The sequence below is a fragment of the Oncorhynchus nerka genome, linkage group LG22 (genome assembly GCF_034236695.1).
Source record: "Oncorhynchus nerka isolate Pitt River linkage group LG22, Oner_Uvic_2.0, whole genome shotgun sequence".
Lineage (NCBI taxonomy): Eukaryota > Metazoa > Chordata > Actinopteri > Salmoniformes > Salmonidae > Oncorhynchus > Oncorhynchus nerka.
The window spans coordinates 95,104,603-95,122,463 of NC_088417.1; the positions used below are offsets into that span (position 1 = coordinate 95,104,603).

The 17,861-nt window shown below is 44.5% G+C and overlaps 1 protein-coding gene across 2 annotated transcripts in view; it reads right to left on the reverse strand.

Annotated features, from left to right (window-relative positions):
• Nucleotides 1-489: 489 nt before the first annotated feature.
• ccbe1 (collagen and calcium binding EGF domains 1) overlaps nt 490-17,861 on the reverse strand; it is a 126,693-nt gene continuing 109,321 nt past the window's right edge. For both annotated transcript variants that reach the window (XM_029628611.2, XM_029628610.2), the window contains exons 8-11: nt 17,487-17,626; nt 8,996-9,031; nt 5,347-5,382; nt 490-1,754 (exon numbers count right to left, since the gene is read on the reverse strand). In XM_029628611.2, the coding sequence (XP_029484471.2) occupies nt 1,233-1,754; nt 5,347-5,382; nt 8,996-9,031; nt 17,487-17,626 (734 nt within the window). In that variant the 3' untranslated portion in view covers nt 490-1,232. The remainder of the gene's footprint in view (nt 1,755-5,346; nt 5,383-8,995; nt 9,032-17,486; nt 17,627-17,861) is intronic.

Genomic DNA, 17,861 nt, shown 5'->3' on the forward strand with positions numbered 1-17,861 from the left:
GCTTTGTCTCTCTCGCTCTCCACCCTCTCCACCCCCCTCTCTCTCCACCCCCCTCTCTCTCTCTCCACCCCCTCTCTCTCCACCCCCTCTCTCTCTCCACCCCCTCTCTCTCCACCCCCTCTCTCTCCACCCTCCCTCTCTCTCCACCCCTCTCTCCACCCCCTCTCTCCACCCCTCTCTCTCCACCCCCTCTCTCTCTTTCTCCACCCCCTCTCTCTCTCCACCCCCTCTCTCCACCCCCTCTCTCTCTCCACCCCTCTCTCTCTCCACCCCCTCTCTCTCTCCACCCCCTCTCTCTCTTTCTCCACCCCCCCTCTCTCCTCTCTCTCCACCCCCTCTCTCCACCCCTCTCTCTCTCACCACCCCCTCTCTCTCCCCCCTCTCTCCACCCCCTCTCTCTCCACCCCCCTCTCTCTCTACCTCAAGCCTAGCCAGTCTTATCTCTTACTGCTCCAGCCATGACATAAGTAAAAACAGATGGAATACATGTTTCTGTTATTACTGCATTTATTTTCCAGTTTCTTTACATGTGCGATTTATGTTTTGAATTGTAAAATGCCCCCTTTTGACCACATAAGCCTAGACTTGGATCTGCTGAAATATAATATGGTGCCACTTAAAAACACTGGAATATTCCATTACATGAAAAGTTGCTCAATCCCTCTCCAGTGGTACTCTCTATGACCTTTCTTCTTCTCTCTGTCAAGGACCATTCTCCTGGAGGCTCGGCAGCCATGGCAACCACTTGGCTTTGGAGGAGTGTTACACACTTACTTAGCAGCCATAGCAACCAGAAACAATCCTTGGCTGGTGTTGCTGAGGCACCGAACAAACAAAGCTGTGGTGATTAGGAGCAAAGAAATCGAATGACATATTCTATCTATGATTTAGGGGTAGGACGAATTGGACTATGAATTGGACTATTCTCATGTGTGCATGTGTCTATAACAGGGTGGAAACTACGTTTAAGTAAGAATTAGACCATTTGAGACATTCAAATTTAAATGTATCAGGAGTGAAATGCTGTTGAGCTAAGAAGACATTCAAGACCATAACTATAATACAAAAAAAATGTACTAAAATATACATTTACAATCCTATTTATAATATAAAAATAGAGATTCTATGAAAGAAAAAAATTACATTTTGACTTTTGAGTGACTTTAAGCAGTTCAATAAAAAATACTTTGATATTAATATTTACAAACAAACACTGAAAATCTGCCTAAAATTCAAAGCGTCCAATCCAAGCCTGAGTCTGTTGTTGAGGCTCGCATGGGTTTCCTGTTCCTGTTCCTGTCCTCTTCCTTCCTGCGTGGTTTGTAGTCTTCTCCAGAGTTGCCCTTGGCAACGTTTTGTGTTTTGTAATCCTTTGGTTTGTCTTCTCCAGAGCCCATGTCCACCAGGATATCTTGGTTCTCCCTCCAGTTGTCAGGCGATTGGCTGTCCCTCCAGCTCTCTGGGCCAACCATGGGGACCTCCCTCCCAGGCGACTGGTTGTCCCTCCAGCTCTCTGGGCCAACCATGGGGACCTCCCTCCCAGGTGACTGGTTGTCCCTCCTGCTCTCTGGGCCAACCATGGGGACCTCTCTCCCAGGCGACTGGTTGTCCCTCCATGTATCTGGGACCCCCATAGGGAACTCCTCTCCAGGAGACTGCATGAGTCTGCCGAACACCTTGCTCTGTAGCTCAACGATATCGTTACGGATGTCAGCCATCAACAGCAGCAGGAAGTCAAAGGATCCGGGAGGGCCCTAGGTTGAGAGATCAAAAGAGGAGGTTGATAACATATCACTGTCATTCACAGCTGTGGTCAATTCCATTTCAGTTGAGTAAGTTCCCGGAAGCAAACTATGCATTCCAATTGTCCATGTGGAATTGAAATGTCTGTTTACTTCCTGAATCGACTGAAATGAATTGTAACTGCTGTTAGTGTGTTCTATAGGATCACACCTCACCTCAAAGGTTTTTACTTATTTCTTGTCAAGGCGGGGTGGATGACTGTTGTCATTAATCTGGTGCTTTGATTTCACTCGGATGAGATAAGAGACTGGGCGTTTGTTCCTTGACCTCTGAACCTTCTGGGTTCACCGTGGCAAAACCTTACCTCTCGCCAACCCTCCCTCCATCACCTCCTCACTACCTCCACCTCTCTATTCTCCCTCCATCTCCACCTCTCTATTCTCCCTCCATCTCCACCTCTCTATTCTCCCTCCATCTCCACCTCTCTATTCTCCCTCCATCCCCTCCTCCCTACCTCCACCTCTCTATTCTCCCTCCATCACCTCCTCACTACCTCCACCTCTCTATTCTCCCTCCATCCCCTCCTCCCTACCTCCACCTCTCTATTCTCCCTCCATCACCTCCTCACTACCTCCACCTCTCTATTCTCCCTCCATCCCCTCCTCCCTACCTCCACCTCTCTATTCTCCCTCCATCACCTCCTCGCTCCCTCCATCCCCTCACTACCTCCACCTCTCTATTCTCCCTCCATCCCCTCCTCACTACTTCCACCTCTCTATTCTCCCTCCATCCCCTGCTCCCTACCTCCACCTCCTCTATTCTCCCTCCATCACCTCCTCCCTACCTCCACCTCTCTATTCTCCCTCCATCACCTCCTCCCTACCTCCACCTCTCTATTCTCCCTCCATCCCCTCCTCCCTACCTCCACCTCTCTATTCTCCCTCCATCCCTACCTCCACCTCTCTATTCTCCCTCCATCCCCTCCTCCCTACCTCCACCTCTCTATTCTCCCTCCATCCCCTCCTCCCTACCTCCACCTCTCTATTCTCCCTCCATCCCCTCCTCCCTACCTCCACCTCTCTATTCTCCCTCCATCACCTCCTCACTCCATGATCTGACCTCTGATGTGTGTCTTGGAATCCAGCATTCAAAATCCAAAACATCCTGGAAAAGTTCATGTGAAAGACGTGTAGGGATGGCCTCTACCCTCTCTCTGACATCATTGATAAATTAATTACTTAAAAATCATACAATGTGATTTTCTGGATTTTTGTTTTAGATTCCGTCTCTCACAGTTGAAGTGTACCTATGATGAAAATGACAGGAGACACCGATCCCGTAGAGGTTAGTTTATGTCAGCATCTTGGAGTGCTATGAAAGTTGTATGGCTTAAAGTTTACGTACAAAAGCTGAAGAAAATTCGCACATCCAGGTACTTTCCTCAGATGCTGGAGTTGTAGGAAAACTCATGGAAAACAGGAAGGAAAACGGCGCACACCGCTGCTCATACTCCCAGGTGATATTTATTTACAATGTTTTTCATCAGGCATCCATATCTCAGGTGGGGGTGGAAGGTCCTATATATAGGGGCAGTACTTGTAAGGGTGTTTAACTGGCGGCAGAGAAGTCAGACGCAGGAGAGAAATAACTGTGTTTCCAACGGCGCAGTTTATTTACAAAAAACCCACCGGAAAACATAAAAATGATAATCAATGGGTAACATAACCCGACGCTCAGCAGTACAGACGTACGCTTAGAATAACCAATCACCGACAAGGACATGAGGGGGAACAGAGGGTTAAATACACACCAGTACAGACGTACACAAACACTAACCAATCACCGACAAGGACATGAGGGGAAACAGAGGGTTAAATACACACCAGTACAGACGTACACTTACAATAACCAATCACCGACAAGGACATGAGGGGAAACAGAGGGTTAAATACACACCAGTACAGACGTACACTTACAACCAACCAATCACCGACAAGGACATGAGGGGAAACAGAGGGTTAAATACACAACATGTAATTGATGGGATTGGAACCAGGTGTGATGGAAGACAAGACAAAACCAATGGAAAATGAAAAGTGGATCAGCGATGGCTAGAAGGTCGGTGACGTCGACCGACGAACAAGGAGAGGGAACAACTTCGGCGGAAGTGGTGACAGTACTCAGTGACATCACTTCCTGAAACAGGAGGTAAAAAAATGTATAACATAGTTTCCCAATATTAACATTCAAATGTATCAAAATATATGATCATACACAGAGAATGTGATCAATATTTATTATGTTACACATATTTTACCTCCTGTTTCAGGAAGTGATGTCACTGAATACTGCCCCTAAAAATATATATATCGCACCTTCCACCCACACCTGGGATATGGATACCTGATGAAGACCTAAGGGTCAAAAACGTTGTAAATAAATATCACCTGGGAGCATGAGAGGCAGTGTGCAGCGTTTTCCTTTCTGTTATTCACTTAAAAGTTTACCTCAGCATCTCGGAGTGCTATCAAACTTGTATGACTCGATCGTGCTTCGACCCCTGGTGTCATATAAAACGTACATAAGATGTGTAGAAATGCAGGAAATGAGCTTTAAAATGGCTAAATGTTCTCTCCGCCAACAAGCGGGGTGTGAACAGTTTGGGGTTGCAATGGATTGCTAGGTGGGGGTTTGTTACTACACTGATAAATGCCAATAATCCATCCGGAACTTTGCCACCTGGGAATTGTGTGTGACCAGTCCGTCTCATATAGTACACCAGGGTGGTTGAAGGGAGACAGAAGAGAGAGAGAGAGTTCCCACAAGAATAGTAAACAAACAAACATTTGACTAACTGGGGTACATTTTGTTGGTTCCCATGAGGTCAAATGCTATTTCTCGGTGGGTTTAGGGGTAAAGTTAGAATTAGTGTTAGGGTTAGAATTAATGTTAGGCGCTATGGTTAGGTTTAGGGTTAAGGTTCGGGTAAGTGTACGGATTAGGGTTAGGGGTTATGGAAAATAGGATTTTGGATGGGACTGAATGAATAGTGTGTCCCCACAAAAGTAGCTGTACAAGACTGTGTGTGTGTGTGTGTGCGTGCACGTGCATGCGTGTGTGTTGCGTGTGCGCGTGCGTGTTGTGTGTGTGCGTGTGTGTGTGTGCGTTGTGCGTGTTGTGCGTGTGTGTGTGTGTGCGCGTTGTGTGCGTGTTGTGTGCGTGTGCGTGTTGTGCGCGTGTGTGTGTGTTGTGCGTGTGTGTGCGTGTTGTGCGTGTGTGTGCGTGTGTGTGTGTGTGCGTGTGCGCGTGTGTGTACGTGTTGTGTGTGTGTGCGTGTGCGTGTTGTGCGCGTGTGTGTGTGTTGTGCGTGTGTGTGCGTGTTGTGTGCGCGTGTGCGTGTTGTGTGTGTGTGCGTGGCGTGTGCGTGTTGTGCGCGTGCGTGTGCGTTGTGCGTGTTGTGTGTGTGTGCGTGTTGTGTGCGCGTGCGTGCGCGTTGTGCGTGTGTGTGTGTCATGGTGCAGAACAGTATATCACTGACTGGTATATTGTAGGGTAGTTGAATAAAGACAGAAGAAGGGCATCTAAAACAGAGTCTTGACTTACAGGAGGTCCAGAAGGTCCAGCAGCCCCCGTCTCCCCCTAGAGAAACAAAACCAATATTGTGTTAAGATGAGTTACAGCTACAGAGCAATCAGGCAGGAGAAGACAACACTGACTGTCTTCTCCGTATACTGTCATTACCACACGGGAGATGAAAGTTCATTTTGAATGAAGTTCAAAAACCTTGTTAAATCCAGATGTTTACTTTATTGTCGGTAAATTAGAGCAAAGAAACAGATTAATATATTTCAGTCTATCTACTAATACTGTAGCAGTATTGTACCATAGTAATAACCTGGGCAAGACATACTGAACAAAAGCAACAATTTCATTGATTTTACTGAGTTACAGTTCATTTGAGGAAATCAGTCAATCAAAATGAATTAAATTAGTTCCTAATCTAGGGATTTCACATGACTGGGAATACAGATATGCACATGTTGGTCAAAAACAAATGGGCATCAGGATCTCGCCACGGTAGTTTTGTGCATTCAAATTGCCATTGATAAAAATGCCACTGTGTCCGTAGCTTATGCCTGCCCATACCATAACCCCACCGCCACCATGGGGCACTCTGTTCACAGCATTGACATCAGCAAATAGATCACCCACACGACGCCATAGATGTGGTCTGCAGTTGTGAGGCCAGTTAAACGTACTGCCAAATTGTCTAAAACAACGTTGGAGGCGGCTTATGGTAGAGAAATTAACATTACGCTCTCTGGCAACAGCTCTGGTGGACATTCCTGCAGTCAGCATGCCAATTGCACGCTCCCACAAAACTTGAGACATCTGTTGCATTGTGTTGTGAGACAAAACTGCACATTTTAGAGTGGCCTTTTATTGCCCCTAGCACAAAGTGCACCTGTGTAATGATCATGTTGTTTAGTCAGCTTCTTGATATGCCACACCTGTTAGGTGGATGGATTATCTTGGCAAAGGAGAAATGTTCACTAACAGGGATGTAAACAAATATGAGCACAAAATTTGAAAGAAATACATTTTTTTTGGTGTATATGGAACATTTCGGGGATCTTTTATTTCATTTCATGAAACACGGGACCAACACTTTACATGTTGCGTTAATATTTTTGTTCAGTGTAGCTATTCAGACCATTTAAGTTGGGGGGGGTCATAGAAGCCTAAACTGTCAATGGGGTGTGTAAATATTGTTTTGCAAAAAACTCGTGAAAAATATCCTCTTAACTTTTATCACAGCCGGTGTGTCAAATGCATTGTACATCCATGTGCAACCTGAGTATGTACGGGCCTAATAATGTAGCATTAGTGTAAGAATAGCATATTAATAACCTGGGCAGTATAGACACAGCTATCCAGCCCATTAAAGCCATGTGATAGAGGAGGATGGGCATTGTGCTGTGTGGCCTGGATGGAGCCGATATGGACCTGACTACTGGGATTATTAGCTGAACACGGGTTAGATAGGGGCTGTGTAAATGTTGTACCAGATGGTTTAGATTTTTGATTCGGGAGCCTGATAAGCAGAACGTTCAAATCTTTCGGACACCAAAGTCATGGTGGATCATAAAAGGTTCTGTGACCCGTAATCTAATCAAAGACCTAATACAGAATCGTAAAGGTACTGGTTGAAATGTAGAACAACGGAATCAGTAAACGATTCCATACGCTATCCATATCTCTAATCTAACCAATCACCTACCCAATATCAGTAAACTGTTCCATACGCTATCCATATCTCTAATCTAACCAATCACCTACCCAATATCAGTAAACTGTTCTATTAGCTATCCATATCTCTAATCTAACCAATCACCTACCCAATATCAGTAAACTGTTCCATTAGCTATCCATATCTCTAATCTAACCAATCACCTACCCAATATCAGTAAACTGTTCCATTAGCTATCCATATCTCTAATCTAACCAATCACCTACCCAATATCAGTAAACTGTTCTATTAGCTATCCATATCTCTAATCTAACCAATCACCTACCCAATATCAGTAAACTGTTCCATACGCTATCCATATCTCTAATCTAACCAATCACCTACCCAATATCAGTAAACTGTTCTATTAGCTATCCATATCTCTAATCTAACCAATCACCTACCCAATATCAGTAAACTGTTCCATACGCTATCCATATCTCTAATCTAACCAATCACCTACCCAATATCAGTAAACTGTTCTATTAGCTATCCATATCTCTAATCTAACCAATCACCTACCCAATATCAGTAAACTGTTCCATACGCTATCCATATCTCTAATCTAACCAATCACCTACCCAATATCAGTAAACTGTTCCATACGCTATCCATATCTCTAATCTAACCAATCACCTACACAATATCAGTAAACTGTTCCATACGCTATCCATATCTCTAATCTAACCAATCACCTACCCAATATCAGTAAACTGTTCCATTAGCTATCCATATCTCTAATCTAACCAATCACCTACCCAATATCAGTAAACTGTTCTATTAGCTATCCATATCTCTAATCTAACCAATCACCTACCCAATATCAGTAAACTGTTCCATACGCTATCCATATCTCTAATCTAACCAATCACCTACCCAATATCAGTAAACTGTTCCAGTAAACTGTTACGCTATCCATATCTCTAATCTAACCAATCACCTACCCAATATCAGTAAACTGTTCCTATCCATATCTCTAATCGCAATCACCTCCAGTAAATATCTCTAATCTAACCAATCACCTACCCAATATCAGTAAACTGTTCCATTACGCTATCCATATCTCTAATCTAACCAATCACCTACCCAATATCAGTAAACTGTTCCATTAGCTATCCATATCTCTAATCTAACCAATCACCTACCCAATATCAGTAAACTGTTCCATACGCTATCCATATCTCTAATCTAACCAATCACCTACCCAATATCAGTAAACTGTTCTATTAGCTATCCATATCTCTAATCTAACCAATCACCTACCCAATATCAGTAAACTGTTCCATACGCTATCCATATCTCTAATCTAACCAATCACCTACCCAATATCAGTAAACTGTTCCATACGCTATCCATATCTCTAATCTAACCAAACACCCAATATCGGGGACATATTGGCTAGCACTTTTTATTGAAACGTTAATGTAAAATGTATATGTGTCATGTCACCTTTAGACCAGGTGAGGGCATTATCAGGTGGAAGAGTTGACAAAGCACAGCTGTAGGAAAGCGAGAAAAGCTGCTTCTTTGCAGGAATGCACTGGGAATTCAATTCCCAAAATAGCCTCGGTTAGTCCATAGTAATCAAAGGTATGATGTTAAACATAATCTTCCAACATTTAAAATGTGTTTTTTACATTCCATAAAATAAATAAAAACTGTGGCTAAAATGAGACATTGGCCAGATCCAGATGAAAAACAGTCAAGGCTGATCCCAGATCTGTTTGGCTTGACAAGGATTAACCATAGGAGTTAATTGACGAGACAGCACAAACTGATCTGGGACCAGACTAGAAGAGAGCTAGAGATTAGGGAGGATGCTCCAAGGGTTGTGTTCCAAATGGTACCGATTCCATATGTAGTGCACTCCTTTTAACCAGAGTCCTATGGGCTCTAGTCAAAGTAGTGGACTAGATAGGGAATTGTACGTGATTTGGGACATAGCTCTAAATCATGCTCTACCTTGATGCCATGTTTTCCTGGAGCCCCAGCAGGACCCTGTATGAGACAAGAGAAGACATCACAGATCACATCATTTAACCATTCGCTGTGTCCAGTCACATCTTGGGTCCAGCTACATTTCAATGACTTTAGCATTTAAGGGCAAAGAACCTCTGTATCTCCTCTCTATACAGTCACCATCAAAGGGCACTGGGGACAGAGAGCTGGGACCTCCGCCACATTCAGATCCGGACTGATTCATATTGTGCCACACTGAAATGTACACCACCCATCACATACACACACACACACACTCTGTGCCCAAAACCCAGTTACGACCAGGGTTCAAATACTATTCGAAATCATTTCAAATACTTTATCAGTGCTTGATTGTACTTCACTGGCTTAAGGGACCAATCGAATAGCCCCAAAATCCCTGCATCTCAGAGCTAGAGGTGTCACTACAGATCCTGGTTCGATTCCAGGCTGTATCACAACCGGCCGTGATTGGGAGTCCCATAGGACGACGCACGATTGGCCCAGCGTCGTCCGGGTTAGGGTTTGGCCATCATTGATAATAAGAATTTGTTCTTCAAGTGTGTGTCCGAAAACCATGTTTGACTCGTGAACATGTCATGTGACATTTTGAGAACATCTTCACATGATTTGTTCACCTTTATTTTAATGCTCAACAAGAATTAAATAAAGAATAGATCACCACACTGATGGAATCTCCCAGGACTACAGAGACATTATACTACAGGACTACAGACAGACAGAGACATTATACTACAGAACTACAGACAGACAGAGACATTATACTACAGGACTACAGATAGACAGAGACATTATACTACAGGACTACAGACAGACAGAGACATTATACTACAGAACTACAGACAGACAGAGACATTATACTACAGGACTACAGATAGACAGAGACATTATACTACAGGACTACAGATACATTATACTACAGGACTACAGACAGACAGAGACATTATACTACAGAACTACAGACAGACAGAGACATTATACTACAGGACTACAGACAGACAGAGACATTATACTACAGAACTACAGACAGACAGAGACATTATACTACAGGACTACAGATAGACAGAGACATTATACTACAGGACTACAGACAGACAGAGACATTATACTACAGAACTACAGACAGACAGAGACATTATACTACAGGACTACAGACAGACAGAGACATTATACTACAGGACTACAGACAGACAGAGACATTATACTACAGGACTACAGATAGACAGAGACATTATACTACAGGACTACAGACAGACAGAGACATTATACTACAGGACGATAGACAGAGACATTATACTACAGGACTACAGAGACATTATACTACAGGACTACAGACAGACAGAGACATTATACTACAGAACTACAGACAGACAGAGACATTATACTACAGGACTACAGAGACATTATACTACAGGACTACAGACAGGCAGAGACATTATACTACAGGACTACAGAGACATTATACTACAGATAGACAGAGACATTATACTACAGGACTACAGACAGACAGAGACATTATACTACAGGACTACAGATAGACAGAGACATTATACTAAAGGACTACAGATAGACAGAGACATTATACTACAGGACTACAGATAGACAGAGACATTATACTACAGGACTACAGACAGATAGACAGAGACATTATACTACAGGACTACAGCTAGACAGAGACATTATACTAAAGGACTACAGATAGACAGAGACATTATACTACAGGACTACAGATAGACAGAGACATTATACTACAGGACTACAGATACATTATACTACAGGACTACAGATAGACAGAGACATTATACTACAGGACTACAGAGACATTATACTACAGGACTACAGACAGACAGAGACATTATACTACAGGACTACAGATAGACAGAGACATTATACTACAGGACTACAGATAGACAGAGACATTATACTACAGGACTACAGACAGACAGAGACATTATACTACAGGACTACAGACAGACAGAGACATTATACTACAGGACTACAGACAGAGACATTATACTACAGGACTACAGATAGACAGAGACATTATACTACAGGACTACAGACAGATAGACAGAGACATTATACTACAGGACTACAGACAGATAGACAGAGACATTATACTACAGGACTACAGACAGATAGACAGAGACATTATACTACAGGACTACAGATACATTATACTACAGGACTACAGATAGACAGAGACATTATACTACAGGACTACAGATAGACAGAGACATTATACTACAGGACTACAGATAGACAGAGACATTATACTACAGGACTACAGATAGGCAGAGACATTATACTACAGGACTACAGATAGACAGAGACATTATACTACAGGACTACAGACAGAGACATTATACTACAGGACTACAGATAGACAGAGACATTATACTACAGGACTACAGATAGGCAGAGACATTATACTACAGGACTACAGATAGACAGAGACATTATACTACAGGACTACAGATAGGCAGAGACATTATACTACAGGACTACAGAGACATTATACTACAGGACTACAGACAGATAGACAGAGACATTATACTACAGGACTACAGAGACATTATACTACAGGACTACAGATAGACAGAGACATTATACTACAGGACTACAGAGACATTATACTACAGGACTACAGATAGATAGACAGAGACATACTACAGACAGACAGAGACATTATACTACAGGACTACAGATAGACAGAGACATTATACTACAGGACTACAGACAGACAGAGACATTATACTACAGACAGACAGAGACATTATACTACAGGACTACAGATAGACAGAGACATTATACTACAGGACTACAGCTAGACAGAGACATTATACTAAAGGACTACAGATAGATAGACAGAGACATTATACTACAGGACTACAGATACATTATACTACAGGACTACAGACAGATAGACAGAGACATTATACTACAGGACTACAGACAGATAGACAGAGACATTATACTACAGGACTACAGATACATTATACTACAGGACTACAGATAGACAGAGACATTATACTACAGGACTACAGACAGAGACATTATACTACAGGACTACAGATAGACAGAGACATTATACTACAGGACTACAGATAGGCAGAGACATTATACTACAGGACTACAGATAGACAGAGACATTATACTACAGGACTACAGACAGAGACATTATACTACAGGACTACAGATAGACAGAGACATTATACTACAGGACTACAGATAGGCAGAGACATTATACTACAGGACTACAGATAGACAGAGACATTATACTACAGGACTACAGATAGGCAGAGACATTATACTACAGGACTACAGAGACATTATACTACAGGACTACAGACAGATAGACAGAGACATTATACTACAGGACTACAGAGACATTATACTACAGGACTACAGATAGACAGAGACATTATACTACAGGACTACAGAGACATTATACTACAGGACTACAGATAGATAGACAGAGACATACTACAGACAGACAGAGACATTATACTACAGGACTACAGATAGACAGAGACATTATACTACAGGACTACAGACAGACAGAGACATTATACTACAGACAGACAGAGACATTATACTACAGGACTACAGATAGACAGAGACATTATACTACAGGACTACAGCTAGACAGAGACATTATACTAAAGGACTACAGATAGATAGACAGAGACATTATACTACAGGACTACAGATACATTATACTACAGGACTACAGACAGATAGACAGAGACATTATACTACAGGACTACAGACAGATAGACAGAGACATTATACTACAGGACTACAGATACATTATACTACAGGACTACAGATAGACAGAGACATTATACTACAGGACTACAGACAGAGACATTATACTACAGGACTACAGATAGACAGAGACATTATACTACAGGACTACAGATAGGCAGAGACATTATACTACAGGACTACAGATAGACAGAGACATTATACTACAGGACTACAGACAGAGACATTATACTACAGGACTACAGATAGACAGAGACATTATACTACAGGACTACAGATAGGCAGAGACATTATACTACAGGACTACAGATAGACAGAGACATTATACTACAGGACTACAGATAGGCAGAGACATTATACTACAGGACTACAGAGACATTATACTACAGGACTACAGACAGATAGACAGAGACATTATACTACAGGACTACAGAGACATTATACTACAGGACTACAGATAGACAGAGACATTATACTACAGGACTACAGAGACATTATACTACAGGACTACAGATAGATAGACAGAGACATACTACAGACAGACAGAGACATTATACTACAGGACTACAGATAGACAGAGACATTATACTACAGGACTACAGACAGACAGAGACATTATACTACAGACAGACAGAGACATTATACTACAGGACTACAGATAGACAGAGACATTATACTACAGGACTACAGATAGACAGAGACATTATACTACAGGACTACAGACAGATAGACAGAGACATTATACTACAGGACTACAGCTAGACAGAGACATTATACTAAAGGACTACAGATAGACAGAGACATTATACTACAGGACTACAGATACATTATACTACAGGACTACAGATAGACAGAGACATTATACTACAGGACTACAGAGACATTATACTACAGGACTACAGACAGACAGAGACATTATACTACAGGACTACAGATAGACAGAGACATTATACTACAGGACTACAGATAGACAGAGACATTATACTACAGGACTACAGACAGACAGAGACATTATACTACAGGACTACAGATAGACAGAGACATTATACTACAGGACTACAGACAGACAGAGACATTATACTACAGGACTACAAACAGTCACATAATAAAACAACAGTGTACGGGGCATCTTTTCTTCATGAGTTTATTAGTTGTACCCAGCAGATGCACCACATTGGGTTGGCTAGACGGTACACTGTCCTTCTCTCAGCACATATCAAAGCTGCAGGCTAAAGTTAAATCTAGACTTGGTTTCCTCTATCGTAATCGTTCCTCTTTCACCCCACCTGCCATACTAACCCTGATTCAGATGACCATCCTACCCACTCTAGATTTTGGAGAAGTAATTTATAGATCGGTAGGTAAGAGTGATCTCAAAAAACTAGATGTTCTTTACCATTCGGCCATCAGATTTGCCACCAATGCTCCTTATAGGACACATCACTGCACTCTGTACTCCTCTGTAAACTGGTCATTTCTGTATACCCGTCGCAAAACGGTCCCTGGTTTGAATCCGGGCTGTATCACATCCAGCTGTGATTGGGAGGCCCATAGGGCGGGGCACAATTGGCCCAGTGTCGTCTGGGTTTGGGGAGGGTTTGGCCGGGGGGCTAGGCTGTCATTGTACATAAGAATTTGTTCTTAACTGACTTGCCTAGTTAAATAAATGCTTATTTATAAAACCCTCTCAGGTCTCACTCCCCCCTATCTGAGATACCTACTGCAGCCCTCATCCTCCACATACAACATCCGTTCTGCCACACGATCAGCATAACATTCTGTTAAAGGTCCCTAAAGCACACACATCCCTGAGTCGCTCGTCTTTTCCGTTCGCTGCAGCGAGTGACTGTAACGAGCTGCAAAAAATACTCAAACTGGACAGTTTTATCTCAATCTCTTCATTCGAAGACTCAATCATGGACACTCTTACTGACAGTTGTGGCTGCTTTGTGTGATGTATTGTTGTCTCTACCTTCTTGTCTAGTATCAAAATTGGGTAATTTTTCCACCACTACCAGAATCTACAGAGCGAGAGCGAGCGAGAGGACGTGCTGTGTGCAGTAATGATACCCCAGTGATCTGAAATGTATTGCAGATATACATTAGAGGGCACAAATATCAATACCTCATATGATTTTGATATCGATATGAGCAAGGCATATCGTGAAATCAGTTCATTCTACCTTTTAACCTACACTGTTCTGTAAACAGCATACATGACCGTTCCTGCATGAACAAAACCCTCTCACAGACATTCTCACAGTATCTCGACTTAACATAATGATGAACCTGATGATGGGCCACGGCAGAGAAGAAGGTAGATGTTTTACGTGTCCCCAACCCATCGTGTTTTTTTGTGTGTTTTTTCCCAACTTATTTTGTACATAATGTTTCTGCTACCGTCTCTTATGACCAAAAATAACTTCTAGACACCAGGACTGCGATGGCTCACCACAGACTGGCAGAATCCTATTTTTCCTTTAACGACTCTGACGAGCCCGACGCGAATGATATACTGCTTTCTCGGGAACAAGCCCCGATCCCCGCGATTTGTGTGAAGAAGCAGAGAAAAAGGGGCCAAAGGGCGGGTTGCCTTCTTAGAATTCGTAGGCGATCGAATAAAGCCCCACTTCCCTCCATTCTGCTAGCAAACGTACAATCTTTGGAGAATAAAATCGACGAGCAACGGGGAAGAGACCTGACCTGACACAACAGTGGTCATCCGCAAATTGATCACCGACAATGACGAGACAGCCTATGGGGAGGAGGTCAGAGACATGGCCGTGTGGTGCCAGAACAACAAGCTCTCCCTAAACGTGATCACGACAAAGGAGATGATTGTGGACTACAGGAAAAGAAGGACCGAGAACGCCCCCATTCTCATTGACGGGGTTGCAGGGGAGCAGGTTGAGAGCTTCAAGTTCCTTGGTGTCCACATCACCAACAAATGAACATGGTCCAAGCACACTAAGACAGTCGTGATGAGGGCACGACAAAACCTATTCCCCCATTTGGCATGGGTCTTCAGATCCTCAAAAGGTTCTACAGCTGCACCATCGAGAGCATCCTGGTTGCATCACTTCCTGGTATGGCAACTGCTTGTCCACCGACTGCAAGGCGGTACCTTCCTGTATATGGTCTCGCTATTGTTGTTTTACTGCTGCTCATTAATTACTTGTTACTTTTACCTCTTAATCTTGTCCGTATTTTTTTTAAAACTGCATTGTTGGTTGGGGGCTCGTAAGAAAGCATTTCACTGTAAGGTCAATGCCTGTTGTACGGACTTCCTTCATTAAACTGGTGGGGTTGGTTCCCAGAACATGTCCCAATGGGCAATCAGCAAAATGATGTCTGGACTTCACAGAGCCGTGGAAGGGAAGTCCACACAGTTCAAATGTTATTCCTTTAAACCGATATCAGTTCAAACATGTTTAACTGATATGCACTATTTAGGGGATAGGATGCCATTTGGGACACATCCAAGGACAGACAGGCCTGTGACTCGTGTCCTAGTTTCCCCTACAGGGCCCACCACAGCTGGGGAATTCACAACACTCTGTCTGTCTGTCTGTCATGGGGAGGGGAGGAGGGGGACACGGGGAGGGGAGGAGGGGGACACGGGGAGGGGAGGAGGGGGACACGGGGAGGGGAGGGGAGGAGGGGGACATGGGGAGGGGAGGAGGGGGACACGGGGCAGGAGGGAGACATGGGGAGGGGAGGGGAGGAGGGGGACACTGGGAGGGGAGGAGGGGGACACGTGGAGGGGAGGAGGGGGACATGTGGAGGGGAGGAGGGGGACACGGGGAGGAGGGGAGGAGGGGGACATGTGGAGGGGAGGAGGGGGACATGGGGAGGGGGAGGAGGGGGACATGGGGAGGGGAGGAGGGGGACACGGGGCAGGAGGGAGACATGGGGAGGGGAGGAGGGGGACATGGGGAGGGGAGGAGGGGGACATGGGGAGGGGAGGAGGGGGACATGTGGAGGGGAGGAGGGGACACGGGGAGGGGAGGAGGGGGACACTGGGAGGAGGGGGGGGAGGGGAGGAGGGGGACATGTGGAGGGGAGGAGGGGGACATGTGGAGGGGAGGAGGGGGACATGGGGAGGGGAGGGGAGGAGGGGGACATGGGGAGGGGAGGAGGGGGACATGTGGAGGGGAGGAGGGGGACATGGGGAGGGGAGGAGGGGGACATGGGGAGGGGAGGGGAGGAGGGGGACATGTGGAGGGGAGGAGGGGGACACGTGGAGGGGAGGAGGGGGACACGGGGAGGGGAGGAGGGGGACACGGGGAGGGGAGGAGGGGGACACGGGGAGGGGAGGAGGGGGACACGTGGAGGGGAGGAGGGGGACATGTGGAGGGGAGGAGGGGGACATGTGGAGGGGAGGAGGGGGACATGGGGAGGGGAGGAGGGGGACATGTGGAGGGGAGGAGGGGGACATGTGGAGGGGAGGAGGGGGACACCATCATCTAACACAGCAGAACAGACAGTGCTCTGTTTCTCTAGACCTGCTGTTTCAGCATATTTGAAAGGCAGTTTATAACCAAGGAGAATCTGAGAGGATGACATGATGATGATGTTACAAGAAGAAAGTAGTGTTGTAATGTCGGTCTCCTAGAAGGGACAGTATACAAGGCATACGAGTGGTATTGAAACAGATGGTACTGGCGGTGGTGCTGTTACTGACCATGGGCCCCCGTCGGCCCTGCTTCATGAAGGACAGGTCAGGCGAGGGCCCAACGGGGCCCATCAGTCCCCTGGGTCCAGGAGGGCCGGGGGGCCCCAACAGTCCTGTGTGGCCAGGGGGACCAATTGGCCCTGGATCTCCTGAGATATAGAAACACACAGGTCTGGGTATTAGTGGGAGAGCAGAGACAGTATACTACAGAACTACAGACAGACAGAGACATTATACTACAGGACTACAGACAGACAGAGACATTATACTACAGGACTACAGATAGACAGAGACATTATACTACAGATAGACAGAGACATTATACTACAGATAGACAGAGACATTATACTACAGAACTACAGACAGACAGAGACATTATACTAC